Source organism: Symphalangus syndactylus, chromosome X, assembly GCF_028878055.3.
Source record: "Symphalangus syndactylus isolate Jambi chromosome X, NHGRI_mSymSyn1-v2.1_pri, whole genome shotgun sequence".
Taxonomy (NCBI): Eukaryota; Metazoa; Chordata; class Mammalia; order Primates; family Hylobatidae; genus Symphalangus; species Symphalangus syndactylus.
This window is the reverse complement of record NC_072447.2, coordinates 153,055,976-153,083,971: the sequence shown is the minus strand read 5'-3', so window position 1 is coordinate 153,083,971 and position 27,996 is coordinate 153,055,976. Positions and strand designations below refer to the sequence as shown.

Sequence of the window (27,996 nt, the reverse complement as noted above, 5' to 3'; positions counted from 1 at the left end):
ACTGGCCTCTGAAGGTCCAGGCCTAGTGATGCTGCTCATTCATCTCAGGGTGGAGCAAGGCAGAGACCGACCTGGCCAAGGGCTGGCAGCAGCTCAGCGTGTTTGGTGGACCACTTGGCAGTGCTTCTGCCGACTCCCCATCTAGCACATCCTGGCAGAGAAGTTGCCCTCCCTTGTGGGGGCAGTCTCTGCCTGCCATGGATCATGTAAAGATCCTCTTGCTGAGGCCCTGCATCTTCATTGTGCAGTTTCTTTATTGTTAAATGAGGGAGTGGTGGTCACCACTGTAGCTATATCTCTTCTGCCTCTTGAGCAACACCCAGAGGTAGACATCCTGAGTGGCAGTGCCTGTGCCTCGGGGAGCAGAGGATCTGGGTGTCGTCTTTGGCTATTCCACAGCTAAACTGCCCAGCGGTTAAGAGTTGGGGGATGGGGCCGGGCGCGGTGGCTCACGCTTGTAATCCCAGCACTTTAGGAGGCCGAGGCAGGCGGATCACGAGGTCAGGAGATCGAGACCACGGTGAAACCCCGTCTCTACTAAAAATACAAAAAATTAGCCGGGCGTAGTGGCGGGCACCTGTAGTCCCAGCTACTCGGAGAGGCTGAGGCAGGAGAATGGCGTGAACTCGGGAGGCGGAGCTTGCAGTGAGCCGAGATTGCGCCACTGAACTCCAGCCTGGGCAACAGAGCGAGACTCCGTCTCAAAAAAAAAAAAAAAAAAGAGTTGGGGGATGGGAGCCTACTCCACCTTTATCAGTGATATGACCTTGGGCAAGCCAATCTGCATCCCTGAGTGCCAACTTCCTCCTGTGTGAAAAAGACACCATAGTTCTGCCCCTTGAATGTTAGCAAGAGAAGTAAAGAAGACCATATACTCATGAGGCTCTGAGTTTGGTAGCTGTGATATATCAAGTATCTAAGTGGGATTGTACATTTCCACCCATGAAACTCTTCACCTGTGCAAAGAAAAAATTTGCTTCAGTATGTCCCATGATGGCTGTCTTCTTGCTCAGGAGTCTCTACTCTGCTGGAGGAATCAAGCTGACTGACAATTCCATGGTATCCTTTGAAAAGTCTCACCATGGAATACTATGCAGCCATAAAAAAGAATGAGACTGTGTCCTCTGCAGGGACATGGATGGAGCTGGAGGCCATTATCCTCAGCAAACTAACACAGGAACAGAAAACCAAATATCTCATGTTCTCACTTATAAATGGGAGCTAAACGATGAGAAAACATGGACACATAGAGGGGAACCACAGACACTGGGATCTTTCAGAGGGTGGTGGGTAGGAGGAGGGAGAAGATCAGGAAAAATAACTAATGGGTACTAGGCTTAATACCTGGGTGATGAAATTATCTGTACAACAAACCCCCACAACACAAGGTTACCTATGTTACAAACTTGCACATGTACCCCTGAACTTAAAATAAGAGTTAAAAAAATGAAAATAAATAAAATATTTTTTAAAAAGTCATACCTGGATGCCATTGTGCCCCTTCCCTGCACTGCTTCCCCAGGGGGCTTCTCTCTGCACACCTAGTTCTGCAGCCCCTCCCCAGCCATTGCTGGGTGATATGGTTTGGCTCTGCGTCCCCATCCAAATCTCACGTTGAATTGTAATACCCAATGATGGAGGTGGGGCCTGGTGGCAGGTGATTGGATCATGGGGGTGGAGTTCTCATGAATGTTTTGGCACCTCCCCACACCTTGGTACTGTATAGTGAGTGAGTTCTCACAAGACCTGGTTGTTTAAAAGTGTATGGCACCTCCCTACCTCTCTCTTGCTCCTGCTCGAGTCATGTAAGATGTGCCTGCTTCCCCTTCACCTTCCGTCATGATTGTAAGTTTCCTGAGGTCTCCTCAGAAGCAGGAGCTGCTTCTGCTTCCTGCACAGCCTGCAGAACTATGAGCCAATTAGACCCATTTTCTTTATAAATTACCCAGTCTCAGGTATTTCTTTGCAGCAGTGTGAGAATGGACCAATACACTGGGCCTTAACATCCTCACAGCCCTGGACATGGCACCAAGCCAAAAGCAGGGCTCTTCCCAGGTTTTCGGATGGAGGAAACCACTTTCCTGATGTGCACCTCATCGACATATAGCTCTCAGGGGACTTTTCCCTTTTGCTACTATTCCTTTGGCCTGAAGTGGCATGGGAGGGACGGGGAGAAAGGGAGTGATTTCCACCTCTTTTTCATCATATTCTGAGTTTCTGCTACCCTCACATATAAATAAGTAGGCTTGGTTCTTGATGTGACAATGGGAAATGTAGCAGTCAGGATTCTACCAGAGAAAAGCACACAGACACACACAGACATATATATACACACATGCACACATATTACACACACATATACACACATGTGTGTGTGTATGCATGTGTTAAATATGTATAAAAACAAGAAATAGCTTATCTGGTTTTGCGTGATGTGGCTTATGTGATTGTGGCTTATGTGATTGCTAGCTAGGCAACTTCAATATTTGCAGGCAGGCAGGCTGGAAACTCAGCCTCAAGACCGAAGCATTAAATCCTATCTCATCAGTCAGAGTTCCCCAGAAGAAAAGAATAGAATCAATTGGAGATTAGATAGATAGATATTAATATAGAGATAGATGGGTAGATAGACAGATTCTAAGAAACCGGTTTATGTGACTGTGGGGCTGGCAAGTCTGAAATCTGGAGGGCAGGCTAGCAGGCCCAAGACTCAGGCAGGAGCTGACACTGTGGTCTTGGGATAGAATTGCTTCTTCTCTGGGAAACCTCAGTCTTTGCTGTTTAGGCCTCTCAGTTGATTGTGTGAGGCCCACCCACATCATCGAGGTTAAGTCTCTACTTTACTGCAAGTCCACAGCTACAAAATGCCTCCCCAGCAACTCCTAGACAGGTGTTTGATGGAATCACCAGGGACTAGAGGCTGGCCCGGGTGACACATAAACCTGACCATTGCAGGAGCCAGTGCAATTTAGAAGAAAAATCTTTTATCTTTTATCTGTAGATAAAGCCTAGCTTTCAAGACTGTTTTCTGGTTGTGGACACAAATCCTATTTTAGGTATCAAAAGCTGATTCTATCTTTGTTGTTATGTTCTTCCTGTAACTGTTATTAGTCTTCTAGTTATTTCTGGAAGATTTCAGGGAATATTGCCTCTGGAATGTTGTGGACAGAATATCACCCACAAGGAAATGCAAATGAGAAAAACACATTAATAAATTTTTAGAGGAACGTTTTGCCCAAGGAAGGACATGTTGTTTTTACAATTACATATTATTCCAGTGAAGAAGAAAAAGAAGAGGCAACTAATGAAAGCAGTGAACTCATATTTGAAAACAGCATGCTGAAAACAGCATGAGGGTGGTGGGGCTTGTCCCTGGGCATGGTGGGGACAGACTATTGGAAAGGTGCCAGGAAGGCCATATCTGGAAGGCGAAAGCTGAGAAAGAGACAAGGGGAGTGGAAGATGAAGAGCAAGCGCCATGCTGTCAGCCCTGCTTGGCACTTGGTGACCCCAGAAGGGATGGACCTGTTGCTTAAGGAGGCAGGTTTCATATGACTGACAGCCAGAGTTGGGAGGAACTACTCAATTCCTATTTTGCTTCTTATCCGAGGGACGGTCTCACGCTGCAAAGGGTCCCGCTTGCATCACCAGGTGGACATGGTCACTGGGAAACAAAGTGGTGAGGCAGAGAGGGGTTGGCATTGGCCTCCAGCTTCTCTTGGGGAGTTCTGCTTCCAGGGTCAGACAAATCTCGGTGTGGTCCTAGAAAGCTGGAGAAGGAAGTAAGAGGAAAAGAGATCAATGTGGTCATCTATGCACAGAAAACTTGGTTTTGATGCTAGCCAATGTGGAGAAGGTTTTCTAAACCAGGTGCTCGGGTGAGTGAACCTCCCTTGACCCACATTGCCCTCCCTTCCCTTGTGGGCCTCTGCCCCTCAAACCAGGGGCTCCCTCTGAGCTAGATTCCCATCTGATACCTTGTTCCTTGCAGCCCAGCCAGTGCCAGGCCATGCCCAGAGCTGGGGAACCAGGTGCCTGGGCTCTGCATTCACATCCTCCCATGGGTGAACTTGCATGACATGCCCAACAGATAATGGTGAGTATTACAGGGGAGGAGAACAGCTAGTGTTATTGAACACTGTTCTTCAGGCTTTACACGTACTGATTCCTCTATTTAAAATATAATTCCATGGGAAAGGACATTCATTTTATTTTTTTGATGATCAGCTTATTTAAAGCAACATAACATTTTCAATTTTTTAGAAACAGTTTTGTTGAGACAGAAGTCACATAACATACAATTCACCCATTTGAAGTGTACAATTCAATGGTCTTTAGTATATTCACAGAGTTGTGCAACCACCGCCACAATCTTAGAACATTTTCGTAATCTTTAAAAGAAACCCTGTACACTTTAGCTGTCACTCCCTGTACCTCCAAGCCCCACAGCCCCTGGTAACCACTTATCTACTTTCTGTCTCTATGGATTTGCCTATTCTGGACTTTCAAATGAATTAAATTGAAAATGTGTGGACTTTCACGTCTGGATTCTTTCACTTAACATAATGTTTTCAAGGTTCATCAAAGTTGTAGCATGTGTCAGATTTTCCTTCCTTTTAACGGCTGAATAATATTCCATTGTATGCATAGACCACATTTTGTTCATTTAGCCACCTGTCAATGGACATTTGGGTGGTTTCCACCTTTTGGCTCTTATGAACGTTCTGCTGTGAACATTCCTGTACATGTTTCTGTGCAGACATTTATTTTCATTTCTCTTGGCTATATACTCAGGAACCTCCTGTGGTAATTCTATGCTTAATCCTTTGAGGAATGTATGTATTCTTTTACTCATCACAACAGCCCTATGAGATAATACTATTTTTATTTCCATTTGGCAGATGGAGAAACCGAGGCACAGAGAGGCTAAGTGGTTTGCTGACCTGCCAAAGGTCCCACAGCTAACAAGTGGTAGCTCCATAATGTGAACGCGGGGGGCTCTGGTGCCAGAGCTCCGGTGCTTAACAGCTGCCCCGTGCTGTCCCTTGATTCACAGACTGCATCCAAGTCCCATGAGGCCCTGGGGCAGCTGGGTATCTGCTGAGTCTTCCCATTGCTGTCTGCAGGCCAGAGTGGCCAGTGTGCCAAGTCTGTTCCCTTTGTCCCCAAAGGAGTTTTGCAGCCACAGCCACTCAGAAGGAGGCAGGGCTCTGGGCAGGCAGCATGCAGGGCAGGCCAGCGCTCTGCATGACATTTTGAAAGGGCCACACATTTCCTCATTTGTTGCTGACCATGGGCCACATTATTGAGTGTGGTGCTGCATTTCCACAGAACGCTCTGTGCCACGTGCCTCACATCTTCAGTGGCCAGAAGATTTCAACTTACAGAAAACCAGCAGATGCTTCAGCAGTCATGGCAAGGCTCCCAGATCTTCTCATGGGAAAGCCTCCACCTGTGACCCTGCAGAGGAAGAGAGGTGGAGAGAGGAGAAAAATCCACTTTAGAAGGAAAGAAACGGAACTGGCCTGTGCTTGTGGAGGTGGCCTGTGGGCTGGAGCTGAAGCCAGGCATATGGGGTCAGGGTAGGTAAAAGCCTCCTGCAGTCTGGGATTCGGAAAGCCTTGTGTCTACATCAATAGCCTCATGAAGGCCCAGCCTGGGCTCCTTTCAGATGTAGGCCAGGTCAGGTAACTCTGGGACAAATGAAACCTTCTGGGTGCAGGGCTGGGGTGGGGAAGGGCACGGTGCCACAATTTCAGGAACACATGACAGTAAATCGGGACCCCACTTCCCCCACCCAGGGACAACCTCTGGTAACAGCCTTGGGTACCCTCTTCCTGATGGGCAGACTGTGTTACCACAGATGGCAAGAACTCTTATAAAGATATCATTCTGTGTGTGTGTGTGTGTGTGTGTGTGTGTTTGTGTCTTGCCACATTATCTTCACCTCCAATTTCTTCTAGCAAGGAGCCTAGCCTGGCTTGTTCAGGCACCCTTGCCTCAGGGAAGGTTTAGAGAACAAGCAATAGTGCCATTTTCCTTCTTATCACTGGAAAAGCACATTGAAGCAATGATGATGAGTGCTGGGGTGGGCAAGGCAGGAACCCTGGGCAGGGAGAAGCAACAAGGAAGAGGGGGCTTGCACTTTGGTGGGTCTCAGGTATGTGTACGGGGCTCCCACCACTTTCTTTTTTTAGCAAAACTGAACTTTAATGACACGTTGCTTTAAACACATCCATTTGGTACTGAAAATGGAAAGATGACTGGTGTGGAGCAGAAGATTTACCTTATTGCAATTGTGTGTCACCTAACGATACGATGTAAAATCACTAACATCCATTTCCACATGCCTTTGCCCCAACGATCTTCTGCTTCATACTCATAATACTGGGTCTCATCTCATTATTGAGTTTATGATCTGAAGATACACATGTGATGTGCCAAAGAATGGTCAATCCATGAAATGGAAAAAAGCACATTAAAATCCAAGAGGCATCCGAGCTCAGTAGATAACTTTAAATTGTAGATAACATGGAAGGGAGAAAGACAGATCTGAGGAGAGAAAAAGCTTCAATTTCAGCAACCTAGAAGCTTTCCCCATAGTGATCCTAAGATTGCTAGTGGAAAGTTTTGGTACTGGCACTGATATTGACTCAAATCTGCTGCCAGTAAGATTCCTTGACATAATTCTGCATCTTGTTGCTCCTTGCTGATTCTTCATCATTTTCAGTTCCTGGGAAGTTATTTTTGCAATGCGATATGGACACCCCTACCTGTATCCAGTCTCATCTCCATCTTATGAGCAAGACAAACCTTTAACTCCAAATCTCAGGCCCCCTCAGAGTTTCTCTTTTGGGGAGAAACAGCAAGTCCCATTTCTGCTGCCTTTTTCGTTGGATCTTTTCTAAGTCCTGCTGTTGAAATAGCTCTTCTAGTACAGGGAAACTGTAGTTAGTTAGTAGTAGGGCTGATGGTCAAGTTACTGAAGCCCTTAACTGGCATTCCTGAGGAGGAAGGATGAGAGGATGGTTTCCTCACTCTAAGGTTCAAAGAACAATTCATAAAATGATGATATTCAAAATTAAATATCAATTTATTCTGATAATGTAAATGCTGAGTAAGGATTCAAAGTAACAATGTTTCATCTAATGGCCTCTTTTGTTGGATTTTATCTTCCCTGTCCTGCTCTGGAGACAGACTTTCTGTTGATGGGTCAAGTTACTGAGGCCCTCTCTCAGCATTTCTGAGGAGGACGAATGAGGAGGTGTGGCGTTTTCCTGAAAGTTTTCTTTTGAGGGTATCTGGGAATGTTCAGGAGCCAAGATTGGGTTAAGCTTCCGTGGTACATCAGTGGAGACCCAGTCACAGCCTGAGACTCCTTTTGGATCTTTAGATGTGAACAGGAAGGTTGATGTGGTTTGGCTTTGTGTCTCCACCCAAATCTCATGTCGAATTGTAATTCCTGATATTGTAGGAGGGACCTGGTGGGAAGTGACTGGAATATGGGGGCAGATTTCTCCCTTGCTGTTCTCAAGATAGTGAGTTCTCATGAGATCTGGTTGTTTGAAAGTGTGTAGCACTGGGCCGGGCGTGGTGGCTCATGCCTATAATCCCAGCACTTTGGGAGGCCGAGGCAGGCGGATCACCTGAGGTCAGGGGTTTGAAACCAGCCTGGCCAACGTGGCAAAACCCCATCTCTACTAAAAATACAAAATTAGCCGGGCATGGTGGCGCACGCCTATAATCCTAGCTACTCGGTAGGCTGAGGCAGGAGAATCACTTGAACCCGGGAGGCAGAGGTTGCAGTGAGCCGAGAGCGGGGGCCATTGCACTCCAGCCTGAGCAGCAAGAGCGAGACTCCGTCTCAAAAAAAAAAAAAGAAAGAAAGTGTATAGCATTTCCCCCTTTGCTCTCTCTCTCCTACTCCACCATCATAAGACGTGCTTGCTTCCCCTTCACCTTCCACCATGATCGTAAGTTTTCTGAGGCCTCCCAGCCATGCTTCCTGTACAGCCTGTGGAATGCTGTGAGTCAATTAAACCTTTTTTCTTCATAAATTACCCAGTCTCAGATAGTTCTTTATAGCAATGTGAGAACAGACTCATACAAAGGTGATGCCTGAGGCTCTCAAATTGGTACAGGTTGGCCTGGAAAGAATTCTAGCCTAGTTTGGGGAGTGGAAACCAGACTTCCAACACATGGTAAGTCCTGCATGCTTTTTAACAGCTGCATAATACTCCATTGAATGGCATTAACCAGTCCCTGTTTTGGACATGGGAATTTTCTAATTTTTGGCTAGGTCAAACAATGCTGTAATCCACAACTTTGTGCATGCATCTTTGAATGCCCACGCAAGTTTTCTCTATAACATATTTTTATCATGTCAAAAGCCAAACCAGTTTACCTCAATCCTGGAGCTTAAAATTATACTGCAATTATACAGGCAGTAGGAAAAAATAGATTCTCTTCGAGGTTAGGACCCAGGGCAGGTGTATTATCAAAAGCTCCACAGGTGACTCTGAGGCACAACCACCAAAGTTGTGGCTGTCCCAAGAATTACCAGGCTGCCCCTACAACAGTCACATGTGTTTGCCCTCCAGGTCAACAGTGAAGGGGAGGGAGGGCCTGTGTTCTCATGCTTCATCTACATTGACTATTATCAGTTGTTCCTTTGGGGACTAATCTGATAGAAATGACATGGCGGGGCATCATTGGTCTTACTGGCATTCTTTTCATTATGAGGGAGGTTTAAGGTCCTCTATGTGTTTGTTGGCAATTTGCATTTCTTCTATTAAGTGACGGTTCATGTCATTTGTTCATTTCCTTCTTGTTGGGTGATTCATCTTTTTTTTATTGTTTTGAAAGAGCTCTGCCTCCATTTCTTATGTAGTACATACAAATGAGTAAATGTTTCTTAAGGTAATTTAACTAAGAAGATAAAAATGGAAACAATTTTAAACAGAACAATTTTGAAAATATGAAAAATACAGGGTTAATTCAGGTGAGCAAAACAGCTGAACAACGGGTTGAGTCAGTTTCTGCAAAATGTTGTCAGAACAGGTGAAATATGCTGTTTGGTTGTTTTATTTCATCTATTTATCTACCTATCCCTCTATCCATTCACAAGTAGCTGTTGAATTCTTCTCTTGGTTTCATGCTAAGTTATACTGGCTTCAGAAAAGTGGTTGTAGGAAAATTAAATGCCATCCCTCTTTCTTCTCCCAAATACAAACTTTGGCTGTTTTCTTTCACCTCAGATTGCTGGATTTGTACTTGAAAAGTACCTCTGTATTGAAAAATTATCTTCCCCCAATATTTTATTATGAAAATCTCCAAATATTTAGAGACGGAGTTTCACCATGTTGGCCGGGATGGTCTCGAACTCCTCACCTCAGGTGATCTGCCCGCTTTGGCCTCACAAAGTACTGGGTTACAGGCGTGAGCCACCGTGCCCGGCCTATGGTTCCATTCTTTGTGTACATGTGTACTCAGTGTTTAGCTTCCACTTGTAAGTGAAAACATGCAGTATTTGGTTTTCCGAAATTCTTGTCTTCATCTTTTTGTAGACAATCCACTACTTTTATTTTTAAATATTAGGAACAATGGCCTCTGTGTGTCATGCATTGCGATGTTTTTTCTCTGATTTTGCTGTTCATCTTGTAACTCGTATGGTGTTTTTCTGTGTGCAAGCTTTTTACTTTATGTGGGCAATTTTATCATTCTTTTCTTTTATGGTTTCTGAGTTTCATGTCATGATTGGAGAAGCTTGATCTACCCTGATACTATAAAAATATCCACCTTGGCTTTTTTTTTTTTTTTTAGATGGATTTTCACTCTTGTTGCCCAGGCTGGAGTGCAATGGCGTGATCTCGGCTCACCGCAACCTCTGCCTCCCAGGTTCAAGTGATTCTCCTGCCTCAGTCTCCTGAGTAGTGGAGATTACAGTCATGCGCCACCACGCTCAGCTAATTTTGTATTTTTAGTAGAGACAGGATTTCACCATGTTGGTCAGGCTGGTCTTGAAGTCCCCACCTCAGGTGATCTGTCTACCTCGGCCTCCCAAAGTGCTGGGATTACAGGCGTGACTCACCGCACCTGGCCCACGTTGTTTTCTGATAGTGTTTTCACGTGTTATTTTTTTCTATCTTACTCTTTGAATCATCTAAATGTATCTTAATGTCAGGAGTGAGGTAGAGGACCTAGGTGTTTGGTTTAAATGACCAGGTGTTGAACATCCCTCTCTGATGTGAGATGCTGCCTTTCTCACAGTCTCAATCCTCATGTGCACTTCTATTTATTTTCCTTCCACTTTATTCACATCTTTTTCAGTATCCACAACCATATTGTTTTAAATAGCTTCATGATATGTTTTAATATTTGGTAGTGCTAGAACCCTTTCTTGGTTCTTTTTCTTTTCTTTTCTTCTTCTTCTCCTCCTCCTCCTCCTCCTCCTTTTCCTCCTCCTTCTCCTCCCCCTTCTTTCTCCTCCTTCTCCTTCTTCTTCCTTTTTAGAAATTTCCTGGCTATTCTTGTTTTGTAGTCTTCCAGATAAATAATTTTGAATCACTTTGTCATGTTCCAGAAAATAATACTGCCAGAATTTTTATTGTAATCACAGAAGTTTTACAGATTCATCTGGGGGAAAAAACCCATCTTCCCAGAATACGGAAGGGGTGAGGGAAAGACAAACATCAAGGACAAGTCCCAGGTTCTGGACTTGGAGACCAAGAGGATTTGGGGCATCCGGGAGCAGGGCAGGGAAGTGTGATGGCTGCCTTTCACTGAGTAGGAGGCTGCCCAGACTTGGGGGGAACTACGGAAAGTTTGGTTCAGACTTTCTGAGTTGGAGATGTCTATGCGCAGTCCACAGGGAGAAGCCCTGGAGGTAGAGGCCCCCTTTCCTGCCTCCCTCATTCATTCTGAGGTCCATTCTCCACATGGACACTGAAGTGACCCAAGGCTTCCCTTGTTGGATCAGGATAGTCTCCAGGGCCCTGGGTGGTCTGGGCCTGCCCACCTCCCCATCCCCTCTCCTGCCTGCCCTTCTCTTGCTCACTGGACCCCACCCACCAGCCTCCTTCTATTCCTCCTGCCATTTGCACTTGCTGTTCCGTCTCTGCTTAGAACATCCTAGCTCTTTGCATGGCTTGCTCCTTCCCATCTTTTAATCTAAGCTCAAATATCACTCCTTCAGATACGTCTTTCCCAAACATCCTAGCTAAAGAGAACTGCTCCCCACTTCCCACAAGCCCTACCAAACTGGGACTCTCCTTCCTGCTTTCTTTCTCTCTGCCCCTTCTGTGTTTTTTCCATAGACCTTAACACAACTTGTTACTGTTTTATTTGTTGGTGTGTTTACATCGTTTGTCCCCCTGTGATGGTTAGTTTTATGTGTCAACTTGGCTAGGCTATAGTGGCTGTTCGTCAATCAAACACTGATCTATGTGTAGCTGTGAAGGGATTTTGTAGCTGTGATTAATCAGTTGACTTTAAGTAAGGAAGATTATCCTGGAGAATGTGGGGGAAGGGGCAGACCTCAGCCAATCAGTTGAAAGGCCTTAAGAACAAAGCTGAGATTTCCCCGAGGAAGAAGAAATTCTGCCTGTGGACTGCAGCATCAGCTCCTGCTTGAGAGGTTCCAGGCTGCCCTTCCTGACAGCCTGTCCTATGGATTTTGGACTTGCCTTGCCAGGTTTTTCCTCTTCATTGACCCCCCAAAACCATATATATCTCCTGCTGGTTTGTTTCTCTGGTATAATCCTGAGGGATGAACACTCCTCCCTCCCAGTTCACTCCGGGAGAGGTTGGGGATCATGTCTGTCTATTTCCCCATGCCTGGCACATGCATGTTTATTGAATCACTGAACAACCACGCATTAGGAAGCCAGTCATATGTGCTTCTTCAGAACCTCATGTCCGTTGCCAGACCCCCCCTGGCTTTTGTGGCTGGAGGACAAGTGGGAGATAGTAGCTTACCCACAGACCTTGGCCCTGGGGTCCCCAGGGGCCTGAGCCTGCTGTAAGAGGGGAGGGAGCCCCTGAGGTCTCACACACCTCCCTGGGGATCTGGCACTTTCCCCTGGGGTTGGCCTCAGAGCTGGGTGGGGGGCAGATTATGGAGTGGGTTGTAGAGGAAGCACCTCCCCCCTAGCAATCATGGTTTTTCTGCGCTTCTCATAGGGAGGCCTTCAGGCCTCCACCTTCAGCTCTTCAGGAGCCACAGGCAGCTGAGTGCCTTCTGCACCACAGTCTTCTCAGGGACAAACTTGCAGTAAGAAAGAGGGGCCCGTGAGGGACCCCAGAGAAGGCTGTTGTCAAAGCAGGATGAGAGTGAACTCTTCCATGGGGGACACCCAGCAGTCTCCAAGCTCTTTTATCCTGTCTTCAAGGGGTCTAGAGAGCTTCAGCCCAACATGAGACCCAGTCCAGCAGCATTTCCCTGCGAAGGGAAAGTTAGGACCCCGACTAGATACACCACGCTGACCTCAGCCAGAATGTCAAGATGCTGAGGCGCTGAGATGCTGGGATGCTAAGGTGCTAAGGTGCTGGGGTGCTGGGGTGCTAGGATGCTGAGGTTTTGTGATACTGGGTCACTGAGATGCTGGGATATTGGGGTGCTGAAGTGCTGGGGTACTGGGGTGTTGCCATGCTGAAATCCTGGGGTGTTGGGATGCTGAGGTGCTGCGTTGCTGGGATGCTGGGATAGTCCTTGGATGCTGTGGTGCTGAGAAGCTGGGCTGCTGGGCTGCTGGGGTGTTGGGATGCTGGGATCTTGGGATGCTGGAGTGCTGGGGTGCTGGAATACTGTGGTACTGGCGTGCTGGAGTGTTGAGATGCTAGGGCACTGGGATGCTAAGGTGCTGAGATGCTGCAGTGCTGGGGTGTTGGGATGCTGAGGTGTTGGGATGCTGAAGTGCTGGGGTGTTGTTGGGATGCTGGGATGCTGGAACACTATGGTGCTGGGGTGCTGGAGTGTTCAGATTAGTGGTGGGATGCTTAAGTGCTGGGGTACTGGGTGTTGGGATGCCTAGGTGCTGGGGTGCTGAGATGCTGGAGTACTAGTGTGCTAGGATGCTGAAGTGCTGGGGTCCTGAGATGCTGCAGTGCTAGGGTGTTGAGATGCTGGGCCGCTGGGGTGTTGGGGTGCTGGGATGCTGGAGTGCTGAGATGCTGGGACAATGGGGTGCTGGAATACTATGGTGCTGGGTTGCTGGGGTATTGAGATGCTAGGGTACTGGGATGCTGAAGTGCTGAGATCCTGGGGTGCTGGGGTATTGAGATGCTAGGGTACTGGGATGCTGAAGTGCTGAGATCCCGGAGTGCTGGGCTGCTGGGCCACAGGCTCTTGAACCCATTCGTCTGCCCAGGGGAAGAAACCAGAAGATAAAGAGCTAATGAAGGAGCCTTGGTTGAGAGGGAGGAAGTAATGGAAGGAGCAATATCTTGTAGAGGGGCAGGAGAGAATGGACCTCAGGTTGGGAGAGAGGGCCAAGCTACAGGCAGAGTGTGGGCTCCAGGAGCCAAGGGGGAAACAGGTTTCTGGGAGGAGAGAGTCCAGTACTGCTGAAGTGGCAAGTCCGCTGAGGACCAGGAAGCTTCATTTGGCTTTATGACCAGGAGGAATTTGCAACTCTGGCTAGAGAATTTAGGGGGAAGGAGGCAAGACTGGAGCCAGATTGCTCTGGGTTGAGGGGTGAGTGGGAGGTGAAGCAGGGCACTGTCACTCCTTTGAAGGGTGGCAGAGAGCTGGAATTGGTGCTGGATGGGCTGTGGGGTGACAGGGTCATGTGGAAAGCCCCTGGGGGGCACCTGGAAAAGGAGAGGCTGACAGTACAGTGAGAGGACAGCTAAGGGAAAGCAGACTGGCAGAACACCCACTGCCAGGAGGAACGAGGCTAGGGTCAGGACTGCCAGGGGCAGTGAGGCCAGCCTGGGGTCGGGTGGCAGGACGCGTCCAGGAAGCTGGTCTGCACTGCAGCCCACACTGGCTCAGCCTTGAGGTTCCCTGTGTGGTTGGGGTAGGAAGTTGAACCCTCTGGGAATGGAAGATGGAACCAGCTCTGCGAGGCAAGCTCAGCTTTTATCTGTGGGTCTCTGAGAGCTGGCAGAGCTGAGTGGGGACAACTGTGATCCATGAAGCTCTCAGGTTGAGGTGGCCCCTCCGGGAGGGCTTCCTTTTCCCAGCGGGTAGGTTCTAAGCAGCAGTGGCTGGGCGGGTGGGTCCAACACAGAGCCAGAGAAGGGTGAATGGGCCTCCTGGCACCCCACCCCTGCTGCCCCTGAGCTCAGTGACAGAGGGGGACAGCACAGCTGAGCCCAAGTGCTTTGGTGTGGCCCTGAGGGAAAGCTGCAGCCTGCCTGGGGCCTGGCATGGATGGGACACTTGAGGCAGAGGGCCAATAGTGGGAGCTGCAGTGAGGCTGGCTCCTGGCGAGGCTTCCTGAGGAGTGCTGTCTGAGACGGGCAGGGAGAACAGAGACAAAGTTGGTGACAGGGAATGAAGGCTAAATGAAGGACTTTACCCAGACCTATGAGGATATCTCTCTCAGCAGGAAGCAGGAGGGGACTGTGTGAGGACTGGCCAAGAGCTGGAGTGTTGGGACAATGACTCTTTCTACAACCCCTCTGTCCCATCTCTGGCCCCTGGACTGGGGAGGTCTGCTTCCACCCCCATTGGTCGATCGTTGTCCCTTGTCACAGCCATTGAGAATTTTGGCAGGGAGCATGTTCTTAGAGCATTCTTAGGCTCTGTGGGACATAGGCTCTGCCTCAGAGCACATGCCTTTCTCAGCTCCTGAAAGCCACTGATCAAATTGGAACATTTTGTACCTTAGGGATGAGGATATCAACTCTCCCAGCCACTTAGAGGGATAAATGTGATGATGCATTCAATTGTGACTACCTCTGATCCCAACTGTTGCTTCAGCTGCTCTCCTATAGCACATGGCGGGAGGCGTGCATCCCAATAGCTACCTCCCCACTTTTGGGGAGATGTGGTTCCATCCATGAAACCCGGGTACCCGCCTACCAGGTCCTGGCCTATCAGGTGGCAGGGTCTGGTCACAGAAGGGCATGTGTGGTCTTCAGCAAGGGAGACAGGACGGTGGTGCAGAGAGTCTAGACCCTCAGGGCAAGTCTCCCCCACCCCTGCTCCTGGGGCAGTTGTCTTTGTGGCCTCCCATCCCCCTGTTTCATCCTCTATAAAATGAGGGGCTGAGCCCCAAATAACAGGCTTCTTTGCCGTGATGCAAAACTACTGAATCTTTCTTTCTGACACACAAGGCATCGAGCAGCCTCTGAAAGAACCAAAGCCACTAGCAGGCTTCCTGACGTGGGTTTGTAGGTACTGAATACTCCCTTGAAATATAAAAACATAGAGGCACTTTTCTCCTGGCTGTTTATTACAGAACGAAGAAAAAACACACTGGCTCGAAACAGACGCCAGATTTCAAATGTAGAGGCGAAATACGAGGTGGCAATTAAAATGTGATTACACAAAGTCTGGACACTGAGAAAAGTTTACAGGACAGTGGGTGTGGGTTTTCTATAACAGACACTTAAATATACATGACGATAATTGCAGATAGAAACCATCAAAGACAAACCCCAAATCAACTATTAATGTTTACAGATGTTCCCCCCCAAACCACAGAGCCTTACATCAAAACAAATACTGAAAGGCTTTAAACCAGGAACAGCTCGCCTTCACCCCACGAGGGTGCACACAAGCTGGGCTTTTTCTCTCGGTCTGAATGGTAAAGGGAGGAGGATACTCTAGCTCATCAAGGTGGGTTGCTGAGACAGTGCTCGGCTCACACACTCTCTGTGCGCCTCTCCCAGATCTGGAGAACTCTCTCAGCCTCCTGGTAGAGTGTCTCTGTGGGGCACTTAACGATAAAACGGCTTCTGCTGTAAATGCTCATTAGGAAAGAGCTAGCGGAGACTGAAAGGTTTGCGAAAGAGATCAAGAATCACACAAGGCAATAGGATTTTTAGTGAACATAGAAATAAATGGCCAAGTGGTTTTCTATTTGGCATTTGTCAACTTGCACAACAACTCTTGGTTACATCCACATTGCTCATTGCATTAAAACCATAAGCGACTCAGCCACCTAGCGTAACAAGGTATCACTGGAGCAAACAACACAGTCTGCGTATTTGTAACATTGTATAATAAACACAAAACAATGCATAGTAAACACAACTCTACTGAAACAAAAGCCGTCGCTTTATTTACAAAGTCACAAAATGAAGTATAAATACTTCTGTCATTAATGTTTAGGAAAACCATTTACAAAATTTTCAAATATGTACACGTAGCTTGAAAAATCACCAGCTTTCCATTTTGTCACAGGTAGAGAGAGGGATAAGCATGGGCTGACGACACCACTCAAATTGTAACGGGAGACAACTGCGGGTATGGATTGACACCACTTCCTAGAGTGATGTCACCATGGGGGTTTCTGTGGGCATCCCGCTCAGATTTAAAGTGCCCCAGCATCCTGGGTGACTTGTCCAGCATTCTGGGCTGTGGCATTTTGAGCAGCAGCATGCTGTTCCAAAATGTCATCGATCAGCCTCAAGTTGCACACCCAGTCTTCATCTGGGCTCACACAGGAGCCTTTCAAGAGAGCTTCAATGAAATCTACCTCATTGCAGTCAGGTGACGAAATCAGATCATTTAGTGGGGGTTGGGGCTGGCGCAAAAAGTCGGCAGGTGGCAGCTCAGGGGGAATACCCGTTCTGTCGAACGGACCTGGGAACTGGCTGGCGGCAACGGCAGAAGCAGCAGCAGCGGTGGCAGCAGCAGCCACATAGCTTGGTGGCTCGATGGCCTGTATGGGGCTCAGGGGACTAAAGCTGGCCATACCCTGCTGGAGGAACTTGGTGGTGTTCGCTACAGGCACTGGGCCCCGCACCGGGCTCTGCCTGAGGCTCTGGCTGCCCAGCAGGCTGAAGCTGGGGTTGTTGGCCAGAGCGGCACTCACCTTCTGGCCAGGCCTGCCTTCAGAGGCCATCTGATTGGGAGGCGCAAGTGCCCGCTGCGATGGGAAAGCTGGGGCCACCAGGGGCACTCTCACAGGCGCCTTGGCAAAGATGCAGTTGCTATCAAAATGCTGCCGAACGCTATTATCCACTTGGCTGAGGGGTGGTTTCCCCGAAACTGCTGTGGTCACAGCTGCTGCCGCCGTGACCCATGCAGCATTGTTGAACGCAGTGGGCATTCTTGGCACACTAGGCTGTCTGAGCTGGTGGGGACTCAAGGACTGGGTGCCCAGGGAGCTGGGACAGAACCCAGGCAGGGGCACTTCTGGTGGGGTGGCCTTGGGACTCTGTGTATGCTGGCAGACAGAGCCAAGACTGCCCAGGGGAGTCTGGCCTGAGTGTGAGAGGATGGGAAACTGGGGGCTGGAGGTGAAAATTCCTTGCCGCTTCCCCAGAGTTGGTGAGATCACTCCCATGCCCTCGCAGCTCTGGTGCCTGGTAAGTGGGATCATTCCTGGACTCAGATTGTTCTGAAGGAGCCCAGTTCTGGGTGGCATCAAGTGCTTGCTAGATGGGGGGCTTGCCTTGATCCGGCTACACTTGGAGGTGACTTGTTCTTGGACGGCTACGTACAGAAAGAGAGAAGTGGGGATGAGTTCCAAAGGCATCCTCGACTCGGGCTGTGACCACCGGAGGGGAGCTCCTGGCCCAGCACGGACTTCTCATCTCCCGCCCCTGGCTCTCTACTGAGCTCCCCCCTGCTCCCCAATGCCTCACAATTCCCCTCATTTCTCTGCCCTCAGCCTGGACTGCAGATTCTTCTGGGAAGCTGCCCCAACTCCCTAGGTCTGTGCTCACCAACAGCAGATCACACTGGACTGAAATGCCAGCTGATTTGTCTCTTCAAGAAAACTGGAAGCTCCCGGAGGCCAGGGTCCATGTCCGCCTTTACACTCAGTGCTCTGTATGCAGGGCCTGGCACTGCCCACCCTTTGACAGGTGGTGCATATTTTGTAGAAGGAAGGAAGGGGCCAGGTGGGGTGGGCTGGGCTGGTGGCGGGAGCTAGCTCAGCCTCTTAGATTCTCTACCTGATGGATGTGACCTGGGACAGCAAGTGAGTGTGGTGAGGGAGTGTGGACGGTGCTTTGTTCCCCTCTGTTCTCCTCATAGCCTAGATGGCCTCTGAGCCCACATGTGGGGCTCAGACAACATTTGTTCAACTGAACTGTAATGGGTTTCCTTTCTGAAGGCTGAAATCTGGAAGCTGGGATTCTGGACTCCCTGAGTTCTGAAGAGCCTGGGGACGGAGAGACACAGAGCAGAAGATGGAAGGTAGAGTCCCAGGTGCCTAAGATGGGGAATGCATCTCCCCTCATTGTCATGAGAGTCCACTCTAGCTGATATCTACTGTGGCCAATATCTACAGGTACTTTTTTGGAGTGGACACTAAGTCATGTAGCAGTCATATGGTTTACCCAAGGTCAAGTAGGGGAGACAGTGCAGTCAGGGCACAAGCCCAGTGTGTCTGACCCACCCAAGAGTCCATGCTCGTATCTACAAAAATGATTTTTTCTCTTGTAATGGTGCCTAGGTTCTTTTATTATCATGGCATGTGTATGTTTTTCAACTAGGTTACAATGTAGCCTTATAAGGTTAACCTCCTGGAGGCCACCAGCCTTCCTGAAACTTGTCTGTGCTGTCCCTGCAACTGGAGAGTGCCTGATGTGGCACTCCAGCCTGGACAAGTGGGACACAGACTCCGCTGGTATTAGGCCCAAAGAGGTCTTCCATAAGACCAGAAGAGCAATGGTGTAGAGGTGTCATGGGCTACAATAAAGATGCTGACCTCCTGTCTGAGGGCAAGCAGCCTCATCTGACCCTCAGACAAATGCTGAGTGTTCCCAAGACTACCCTTGGCCTGGTCCAATCTCATCCCACTGGTGCGTAAGGGTTGCTGAACTCATGACTTCTTGGCTAGCCTGCAAGCTCCATGGAGTGGGAACTACATCAGGCTTTTTGCTAACTGCTGTATCCTAGGTCAATAAATGTTGATCACATTTATAGCTGCCACGGTAGGGTGGGGACACCTGCTATCTATCTGTGGAGGCTCTGGGAGCCCCTGACACAAACTTTCTGAAGCAGAGCCTCCCCAACCCCTTTTCCATTCCCTATACCTGACAGATGGCCCAGGAACCCATTAGAAATGGAAGGTCACTGCAGCAGTGTGTGAAGGTGTGTGTGGGAGAAGGGCAGGATCAGAGTCCTGGGGGTGTGGCAGCCCCCAAGTGATTCTAATCCAGATCCTAGGCGGTGTTTCCCTGTCCCATTGAAATAGCTGCTTTAAGGGGCCTGACTCAGGGAAATCAGTCTCCTGAATTAAATGGTGATTTTGGAGTCATTTAGACCAGGCCTTCGATTGGGATCCTGCTCTTAGAGTTGGATGAATTATTTAACTGATTTTCAGATCTCCTCTCTCTCAATGCTTTCAGAAACACAGTAACTGCTTACTCTGAAATGAATTCTCACCCCACTTCCACATATGCACCCCTTGCCCACCCCTTTGGGAACACTGGCCTTAACTGCTTACCTTGAAATGGACTCATCTGTTGGGAGATATATGCATTCTGCCGTTCAGGGGTCATTGCCATAAGACCTGATCTCTGTTCCTCTTGCTAAACAGAAGATGAAAAAGACAAATTAGATTACAGCTACCAATAAATAATTAGCCTTAGGATGGCTGCGTGGGGACCTAGGACTTGGCTTTGGTGCAGCAGAAAGCATGAATGAACACACCAACATACACTCGCATGCATGCCCCACCCTCTCGAGCAAAATTCCACAGGTATAAATCAAGTAAGATTCTGCACCTGGGTTAAAAACACCAACTGCAACAGCATAGAATGGGGCAGGAGAGACAGAACTTAATAGCAAGAACACACAGAAAAAAGATTTAGGCATTTTGGATGTCCATCTGCTCAGGATGGGTCAGCAGTGAGATGCAGTCACCAAAAGAACAAATGTAACATTAGGCTGCATTAATAGAAGCAGAGTATGTAGAAGGAGGGAGGTGACAGTCCTATGCTAACTCTGCCTTGGCCAGACTATACCCACAGGAGTCTGGGCGTGCCAGTCTCAGGGAGACCCAGACAGACTGGCTGCATTCAGAGGATGGTAAGTAATGAGAGTGGGGATTGGACTTCAAGCCACCCAGACAAAGAATGGCTGAGCAAGCCGAGGATGCTGTGGCTGGGGCAGAGCAGACTGTGGGCTATGTAGTGGTGGATACCTAGCCTCCGCAGGGCTCTCATAGGGAAAGGACATCGGGAAGAGGACTGAGGCTTGTTCCTGGTGGTCCTGGCATGAACGGCCAGATGATCACATGGTCAGGTGGACACAGTCTCCAACACTGGGAGTAGCCAAACACTTACTGCCAACCTCCCGCCCTTCTCCTGACTAGTTGCAGCATAGGCAGTTGGGAGGAGCTTCCTGTCTCCATCTGAAAGCTGGCTGGGTGGGCAGGGGGAGGAGCGAGCCAGGTTTCAAGGCCGCAGTTTCAGCACTCAGTCTGGGAGCGGCTCGAGGAGCAAAGGGGAAGAACATAGCCAGGCGGGAATAACAGGAAGGCCCCCAAACCCAGAAAAGGCATGACTTGCTTTGAGACCCTCGGCCAGTTGGTGTCAGGTCGTGACTCGGATCCAGGTCTGACTCCCAGTCCAGTGCTTGAAGCCTCACCCCACACAGTGAGGGGAGCCCGGCCATCTCTGCTCAACTGCTGCCATCTCTCTCCCCTTCTCAACCACCAAGGCAGCTCTGTCTGCGAGCACACGCTCCAAGTCCACTTTCTGCTCTGTGTGCCCCCAGATGCCAGAGGACTTGACTCTACAACACGGGCTGCCCGTGCAGTGCCTGCTTTTCCAGCAAAGGGCTTCTGGGAACCCTTCTCTGCACTCAGTGGGGCTGGCGGGAGTGGGGCGGGGTAGAGACCCAGTGCTTGGGACTGCGCCCGGCTCTCAGGCCTGGCAGCAGTTCCTGGCCTTGGTTCCTGCCAAGGCAGAGAGGACAAACACATGGCACCGGGAAGACTACACCAGAAGCGATTCCACCAGACTGGGGTTTGCTTTTCTATCCCGCCCCTAGCTCGCTTCCTGTCCTGGTCCCTGCCTCCCCCTGCACTGGAGCTGCCGTGTGGGCAGTGAGGGGCTGTGTCTCAGCTGCCCTATGGAGCTGCCCTCTCCCTGCCGAAGCATTGGCAAGGTGGCAAGGGGTGGCGGTGGGGGTGGGGGTGGGGGTGCGATCCGCCTTCTCAAGCTCTCATTATACTGAGCACGTCTCACCCATTATTTTATGTCATCTAGCAACACCCCATGTGGACACTGAGGAGCACGGGGGTCACATGACCACTGCCCAAGGCCACACCATCCGGATCTGCCTGAGATGCTCAGGGTTGGCGGCCATTTCTGAAGGCAGCCCTTTCGCTTTGGCTCTTCTTGTACCAGTCTCAGGACATCAGGGCAGAAGATCTACAGTCCCCAGCTTACTGATGTGACAGCAGAGGCTCAGAGAGGTTAAATGACTTGCCCAAGGTGACACGGCTAAGAAGTACAGTATCTCCTAATTGCAGACCAGGTGCTTCCGCTGCTTCTGGGGACAGATTCCTGCATGGCTGGCTAGGTCTAAACGGTCCTTAACTCCATCCCCACCGGTTGCTGCATTGGTTTCATCAAATAACATAGTTGTACAGAGGAAGGGGTTCAGGGGCAGGGGCAGATGAAGGCTGGAGAGTGTGACTAAGGCAACAGCAGGGGAAGTGTGGTAAAAAGTCCAGAGGGAGGGACGGAAAGAGAAAGCCAAGCCCAGGGGCGTGCCAGACAAAAGGAAAGGCCGCGCCGGGCCAGGGCAGGCTTCAGTGGGTGCTGGGGCGTCTTCATCCTGGGAAGCACACATTCCAGAGGACCCCGGAGTCTAATGGAAAAGCTGGCCAGCCTATCACTATGGAAACTGCCAAGGCCACACAACACTGCTGACACCCAGCCTGGGTGCCGGTGGCCAGCTCTGCAGGACCTTCAAGTCTGGGGTGCCACCAGCAAGCAACAGCCCTCCACGGGCTCTTCACCTTACGGCGGTGTCCAGAGGCACCGCCAGCCCTCTGCTCCTATGCTGGTCCTGCTGTCCCTGGCAAAAGGAGCCAGAGCATTCTCTCCAGGCCTCCCGAGGAGGCTGCTTCCTTTGTTTTGCAGATGGAGGCTGCCATCCTTTGTTCTGAATCAATGTGCTCCAAAGATAAGCCCCAAGAAAACAGTTGTTGCCTTTTGACACTGACAATTAGAATCGTTGGAAAATGGAGAAAACAGGAAATGACAAATGGTTTCAGTGACCAGGAGGAAACGGTGCCTGAAAGTTGCTGCTTAGTGACTGGGACACTCGCTTTCTGCTCTCTTATGAAGCACAGCCTAGGCCGTGTGGCCTTTTATAAACAAAGCTATGAAGGGGTCGTCAAATTTTCTAGGGCTGCAACTGTGGCACTAGGTCCTATTGTGCCAGGTGACACTGACAAGCAGCACTGAGTTCTGTGCAAGCCCAGGTGTGCTTCTCATGGTGACCCCCAGAGAACTAAGGCCCAGCTCTTCCTCTGTCACACCCCCTCCCAGCCCCCACTCTCAGACAAGGGACCACATTCACAGTCTCAGCCAAGATGGCAACCTTGGAAGCCCTGGGGATGCCTTTCTAGAAGCTTCAGGCTGATGCCAGGAAGCTGTAAAGCCCCCACCTGTCTCTGGGGGTTGTGTGCTGGGCAGGAGAGAGGGGAAAAAGCCCAAACTCCACCACTGCCTGCTGGCACAACTGAGCCCATGCCAGGCACTGCACCGGCTTCACTCACCAGCCACCACATGCTAATGTCTCCTGTTTACCCAGGTGCCATCACCTGAGTGCTGCTTTCTCACCACTGCATGGGAAAAATGATCTCACTACCAATTCAACCACTTAAGCGGGCAAAAGGACTCCAACAGGGGAAAGGCAGAGGACAAACAATCAGGGGGACTGAGACAGATGCCCACAAAACGTTCCTGGATTTTAGCCGGATTCGGGCTGCAGTTCCTTGCCCCATGAGCCCTTGGAGCAGAGCATCCTGACTTGGACAAGAATTCAAATGACATAGCTTCTGGGGGATGGCAGTGAATGGATCCAAAGCCGTGTTTTATAAAGAATGTGGAGGAAGGGGGGAAGGAAGGGAGGGAAGGGGAGAGGGAGAGGGACAGAGAAGAAAGGAGAGGAAGAGAAGGAAGAGGAGGAGGAGGAAGGGGAGGGGAGAGGAGGAAGGGGAGGGGAGAGGAGGAGGGAGAAGGGGAAGGGAGGACAGAAGAGGGGAGGGAGCGGGGAGATTATCTACCCCTCCATGCTAGGGAACTCCTGCCTCCTTTCCCAGCAGACACTGCTCCATGAGTGCCCCCACAGAGAGCCAGCCTGCCACACAGCAGAAGGTGCTCAGCTATCTGTCCTAAAGGTTGAGCACTAGTGTACTCCACAAGGAAAAAAACCTTCTTTTGTACTTTTTGGAAGCCAGAATTAGAAACAACTCATTCACCCTTCTGACTTTTCCTTTGGAATGACAGGAAGATAGTATACTGCATGGGACCACCACACATTCAAGATCTGAGTTGTGGGGACCCCCACCCCCACATGGGTGGGGCCCCCGAGACCCGTGGGCTCTGACTGGCCATGGCCCATAGATAGTGACAACGTAGACACTATCGTCTGAAGCCTAGTTGGAGGATGGATGGATGCTTTCAGGGAAAAATTCCCTTCGGTCATCCTTCAGAAACTACAGCGGCTTCCTAAAATGAATGGCAGGCAAGTTTTGATTGTTTCCTAAGTTCCTCCTAACTCTCAGAGCCTGTGACTCAGCTTCTCCAGAATGCCTGCAGGGAGGCAGGACCATTGGGAGTAATGAGCACGAATTGGGCCACTTCTCCCAGTGGACTGTTAATGCCAAGATCTGGGGTGGAACCCACTGAACACCTGCCCTTTTGCGTTTCCTTGGCTCTGTGCCTTTCCTTGCCCAGAATGCAGCCAGAGGGATACGGGCCACAGTAACTCTGGGGCCCCTGAACCTACCTTCCCAAGGCCCTGACGGGAAGGTATTGCTTACATGACAGTCCAGTCAGTCCCTCTATCCCTCAGTTGACAAACATTGATCATGGGTCTACTATGGGCCAGGCTCTGTTCCGGGCATGGGGATAACACCGTGTGTCTCTACTCTTATGGACACAAGTAAATCAATCAAAGCAGATAATGTTCTAATGACCACCCAGTAGGGTGAAGGGATGGAGAGTGGGCAGGTGCTGGCAGAAACCTAAGGTCAAGTCATGGGACCCCAATGGGGAACTGGAACCTGCCACACCATTTTCTATGTTAGGGGTCTTTCCTTGCCCTTCTGGAGACCTCACCCGTGGTAATGGTGCTGCCCTCAGGTTTGAACTGGTCTGAAGCTGTCACTGGGGGCTTCACAAAATGAATGCCATTGAAAGCAAACGGCAGAGATCTGTATATGAAATTCTTTTTACCCTTTGTTTTCTGTCTTCCCACATGATCTACGACTGCTGCAAACTCTATTCTGACTCCTCCTCAGTCTTGGCGGGTCTGGGAAGAACTTGGTTTAGATGCTGGGAATGATCCCGGGCAAAGGAAACAAATATATTTCCAGCTTGCCTTTCTTCTTCCCCTGTGGTGCCTGCATCCTCTCTCTCGTACTGACTCACAGGCTGGACTGACAAAGTGGCTGTGTTGAGAGGGAGGATTTAGTGAATGCCAGGCCTGACCCCCAACGGCCCTCAGGTAGGGCCAATTTCCAAGGTTCTTAGAGAAGATTTGGGGCCACAAATCTGCTCTGCCACTTCACTGCTGGGTGAAAGCTCTTGGCTTGAGAAGAGAGAGAATAGGCGAGGGACAAGAATTCTCAAGGCAAGCTAGTTGAGATCATTTCATTTGTGGCTTCCAAAGACAGGGAAAGGCAAGGCAGACCAGGGTGGAAACAGCGACATCCTGAGGGGACGACGTCCGTTTTGCTAATTCTGTTTCCCTGGCAGCTTTGTGCTGGACAAGATTTCTCTGGTTTCAGCTGAAGAGTGAACAGCTGAGGAGCTCTGTGACTCTGAGAGAGAGAGAGAAATCAATAGCCCTTGAAAGGAAAGCACTGCTTGTTCTTCCAGGCCAGGGCAGGCAGGATAAAAAGAACAAGGCTGCACATACCAAAGCCGAATTTCCATTAAAGGCCAGGATCCTGGGAGGCCCTTTCAGCTTAATGACCGTCTTCTGATCACTATCACTTAGAAAATGTTCATGTCTCCAGTTTTGTCTGCAGATAGGGCAGACATCCTGTGCACATTGATATTTTATGCACCAGATGCAATTCTCTGCAAAGGTCCCCTCTGGCTGGTGTCCATCCGCTTGCTCTCATGGCCACTGATGCGACTCTGGGGGCAAGTCAAGCCATTCCTTCTAGACTCTAGAATCTAGAGGATGATCCCAACTCACAGCCCTCTTGGACAAGCTTGGTTTGGACTCCTTCTGCCTGTACTGCCCGGACTGCCAGTCCTCCAGTAGGGCAATCCAGCTTCCTGCCTCTAGGGTGTGGGAGTCCTGGGCGGGGTTTGGAATCCATAGCAGACGGCTGGCAGGAGAGGCAGTTCCTGAGCACCCACTAGGTGCCAAGCAGGCAGGTATCAGGTGCAGGGCTTCGGAGGTGCAGGGCTTTGGAGGTGCAGAAGCACAGCCCCTGTCCTCCTCAGGTTCCCAGTCTGGCCTCAGGGACAGACAGGCAGGTATGGAAACGGGGTACTGGAAGGCATACAGCTGAGGGAGAGAGCAGCTGCACCCTGGACAATCCCCCACTCATTTCCCTGGAGGTGGGGCTGAGGCTCCTGGAGCACTCTGCTTGCTTGGGTTGTCCCTTTGCCAAAGAATGCCGGGCAGAAAGTAGGGAACAAGCAGGCCCAGGAAGCACTAGAGGTCCCTCATGGGCGGACAGAGCTTTACCTTCGGAGCTGTCACCTCCTGTGTTCCTCCCAACAACCCTGTGAGGCAGGCGGGCAGGCTGAGCAGGGGACTGTGCCCCGTTGACAGATGAGGAAAGCGAGGCTCAGGGGGAAGTGACTTACCTGCGGCGTCGCAGCTAGGCAGTAGTGGAGCGGGCACCTGCCTCCAGGCCTTCGGATCCCAGCCGCCCCAGGGCGCTGCCTCTGAGGTGCTGTACGAGGAGGTGACTCGGGCCAGCTCATGAGCAAAGGAGCTGCCGGGCAGGAAGGACTCACTCCCCAGGGCCTGGCAGGACGGGGGCTGTCGCCCGAGGCTGACCTGGGGGGGCCTGGCTTCCCCAAGCTTGCAGGCTTTGTCTACATGAGTCTACAACAACCGATTGAACAATCCATCAGCTGCTTGGCCACAAAATGGTTCTGACTGATCTTGTCACTGCCCTGAGTGCCTAGCTGGGTCATCTGGGTGTTGTGGTTATACCCACCAACTGGTTTGGTGGAACGAAACCAAACAGCTTTGTGATCTTAGCTTGTCTTGGGTCATAGACTTCTTTGAGAACCAGTTATAAGCTATGGTTTCTCTCCACAGAAGAAGCACTTATGGTGTCTCCCCCTTTCCAGCCCACCAACATTTTACATCTAATTTGGGAGTGTTTTCTGGACCACTTAATACCCATCCGTGGATCTCATGTGAAGACTGCCTTGGCTTGAGAAATCACTGTCTTGTTGAAAATGGGAACAAAGCTAAGTCAGATAGCTGGTTCATCAGCAATGACTTTGACCAAGCCTGATCCCACCCTACCCCACCCCACTGACCACCCCCAACAACGGAGCACACAAGTCTAAACTGGTTTGTAGGTATGTGTGTGTAAACACGCTGAGGAATCTGCAAAACCAAATGGTGAGTGCAAAACCAAACAGTCACGAGTAAATCTCACAACAACCATGTCCTGAACTGCAGCCCTTGTTGAACTCTACCCCACTAGGGCCCCAAGATTTTAGGACTTGTGTGTGGGTGGGACCTCCCCTTTCTATCATGCTTTAGAAGACAGGGATTTCACCAGAATTGAACATATTGAACATATGACCCATTTTTTTCAGCCAAAGGCAATTAAAATAACTTCATACTTGATATCCATGTCAGCAAAAGCTGCAAAACGCAAATGGGTGGCTGCTAAGAGCCCTGGCACCCTGACGAACACACCAAGTGCTTAGCAACAGTGGTGTCCAAACGACCAGCTGGAAGCCTGCCTTGATGAGAAGTTGCTCTTCTTTCTACATGAAGCAGCACCTCTACTCTCCTGCTTTTAATACCTGAGCTGTGAGTGATCATCTATGTCCATTAGCAAACATCCCAGTGGAGAAGGAAACGCTCATACCCGAAATCTAAGCTACATAGTTAGAATCACTTCAGTTTATTGCAATAAACACTTACTAAGCACCTATTGTGGGCAAGTCTTTGCAATGGGTAATAGTTCAGTAGATAATTTGATGTAATATTTGAAATAACAATAAAAATTGCCACCACTGAATTTATTGAGCATTTGCTGTGCTTTAGGCACTAACCCAGGTTCTTTAAATATTTGGTCTTATTCGATCTGTATAAACAGCCATCCATGAGAAAGGGACTATTATTGCCCTTATTTTACAAATGAGGCCACTGAGGCCCAGAGAGGTTAACTAAATTGCCCAAAATCATACAGCCCACTAGTAGCAGAGCAGGATGCAAACCCAGGCTTGCCTCGTTCCCAAGCCCACATGTCGTTTGCATTGGTGTGGATGTGTGCATGTGTTTAGTCATTAGCGTGTTATATGATAAGCAAGTTTTGGAACATAGAAACTTAAAATGTGCCATTAAGAAAAGTACAGGCAAGGTTTTCCAAGGGGAGGTGTGGACCTCCCGACAAATTCTTAAGAACAAATTATAAATACTTAAAAATAGGAATAAGAAGACAACCTAACTACCTGAACAGTTTTAGA

The 27,996-nt window shown here is 49.7% G+C and overlaps 1 protein-coding gene across 7 annotated transcripts in view; it reads right to left on the bottom strand.

The window, feature by feature from the left end:
* Positions 1–15,379: 15,379 nt before the first annotated feature.
* The window catches only part of MAMLD1 (mastermind like domain containing 1), a 142,119-nt gene continuing 129,502 nt past the window's right edge, over positions 15,380–27,996 (bottom strand). For 5 of the 7 annotated variants that reach the window (XM_055269260.2, XM_055269259.2, XM_063635317.1 and 2 more), the window contains 2 exons: positions 19,575–19,659; positions 15,380–17,611 (listed from right to left, as the gene is read on the bottom strand). In XM_055269260.2, coding sequence (XP_055125235.1) covers positions 16,485–17,611; positions 19,575–19,659 — 1,212 coding nt within the window. In that variant the 3' untranslated portion in view covers positions 15,380–16,484. Of the gene's footprint in view, positions 17,612–19,574; positions 19,660–26,142; positions 26,387–27,996 lie in introns of all 7 variants that reach the window. The other 2 variants (XM_063635319.1, XM_055269266.2) reach the window with 1 other exon arrangement.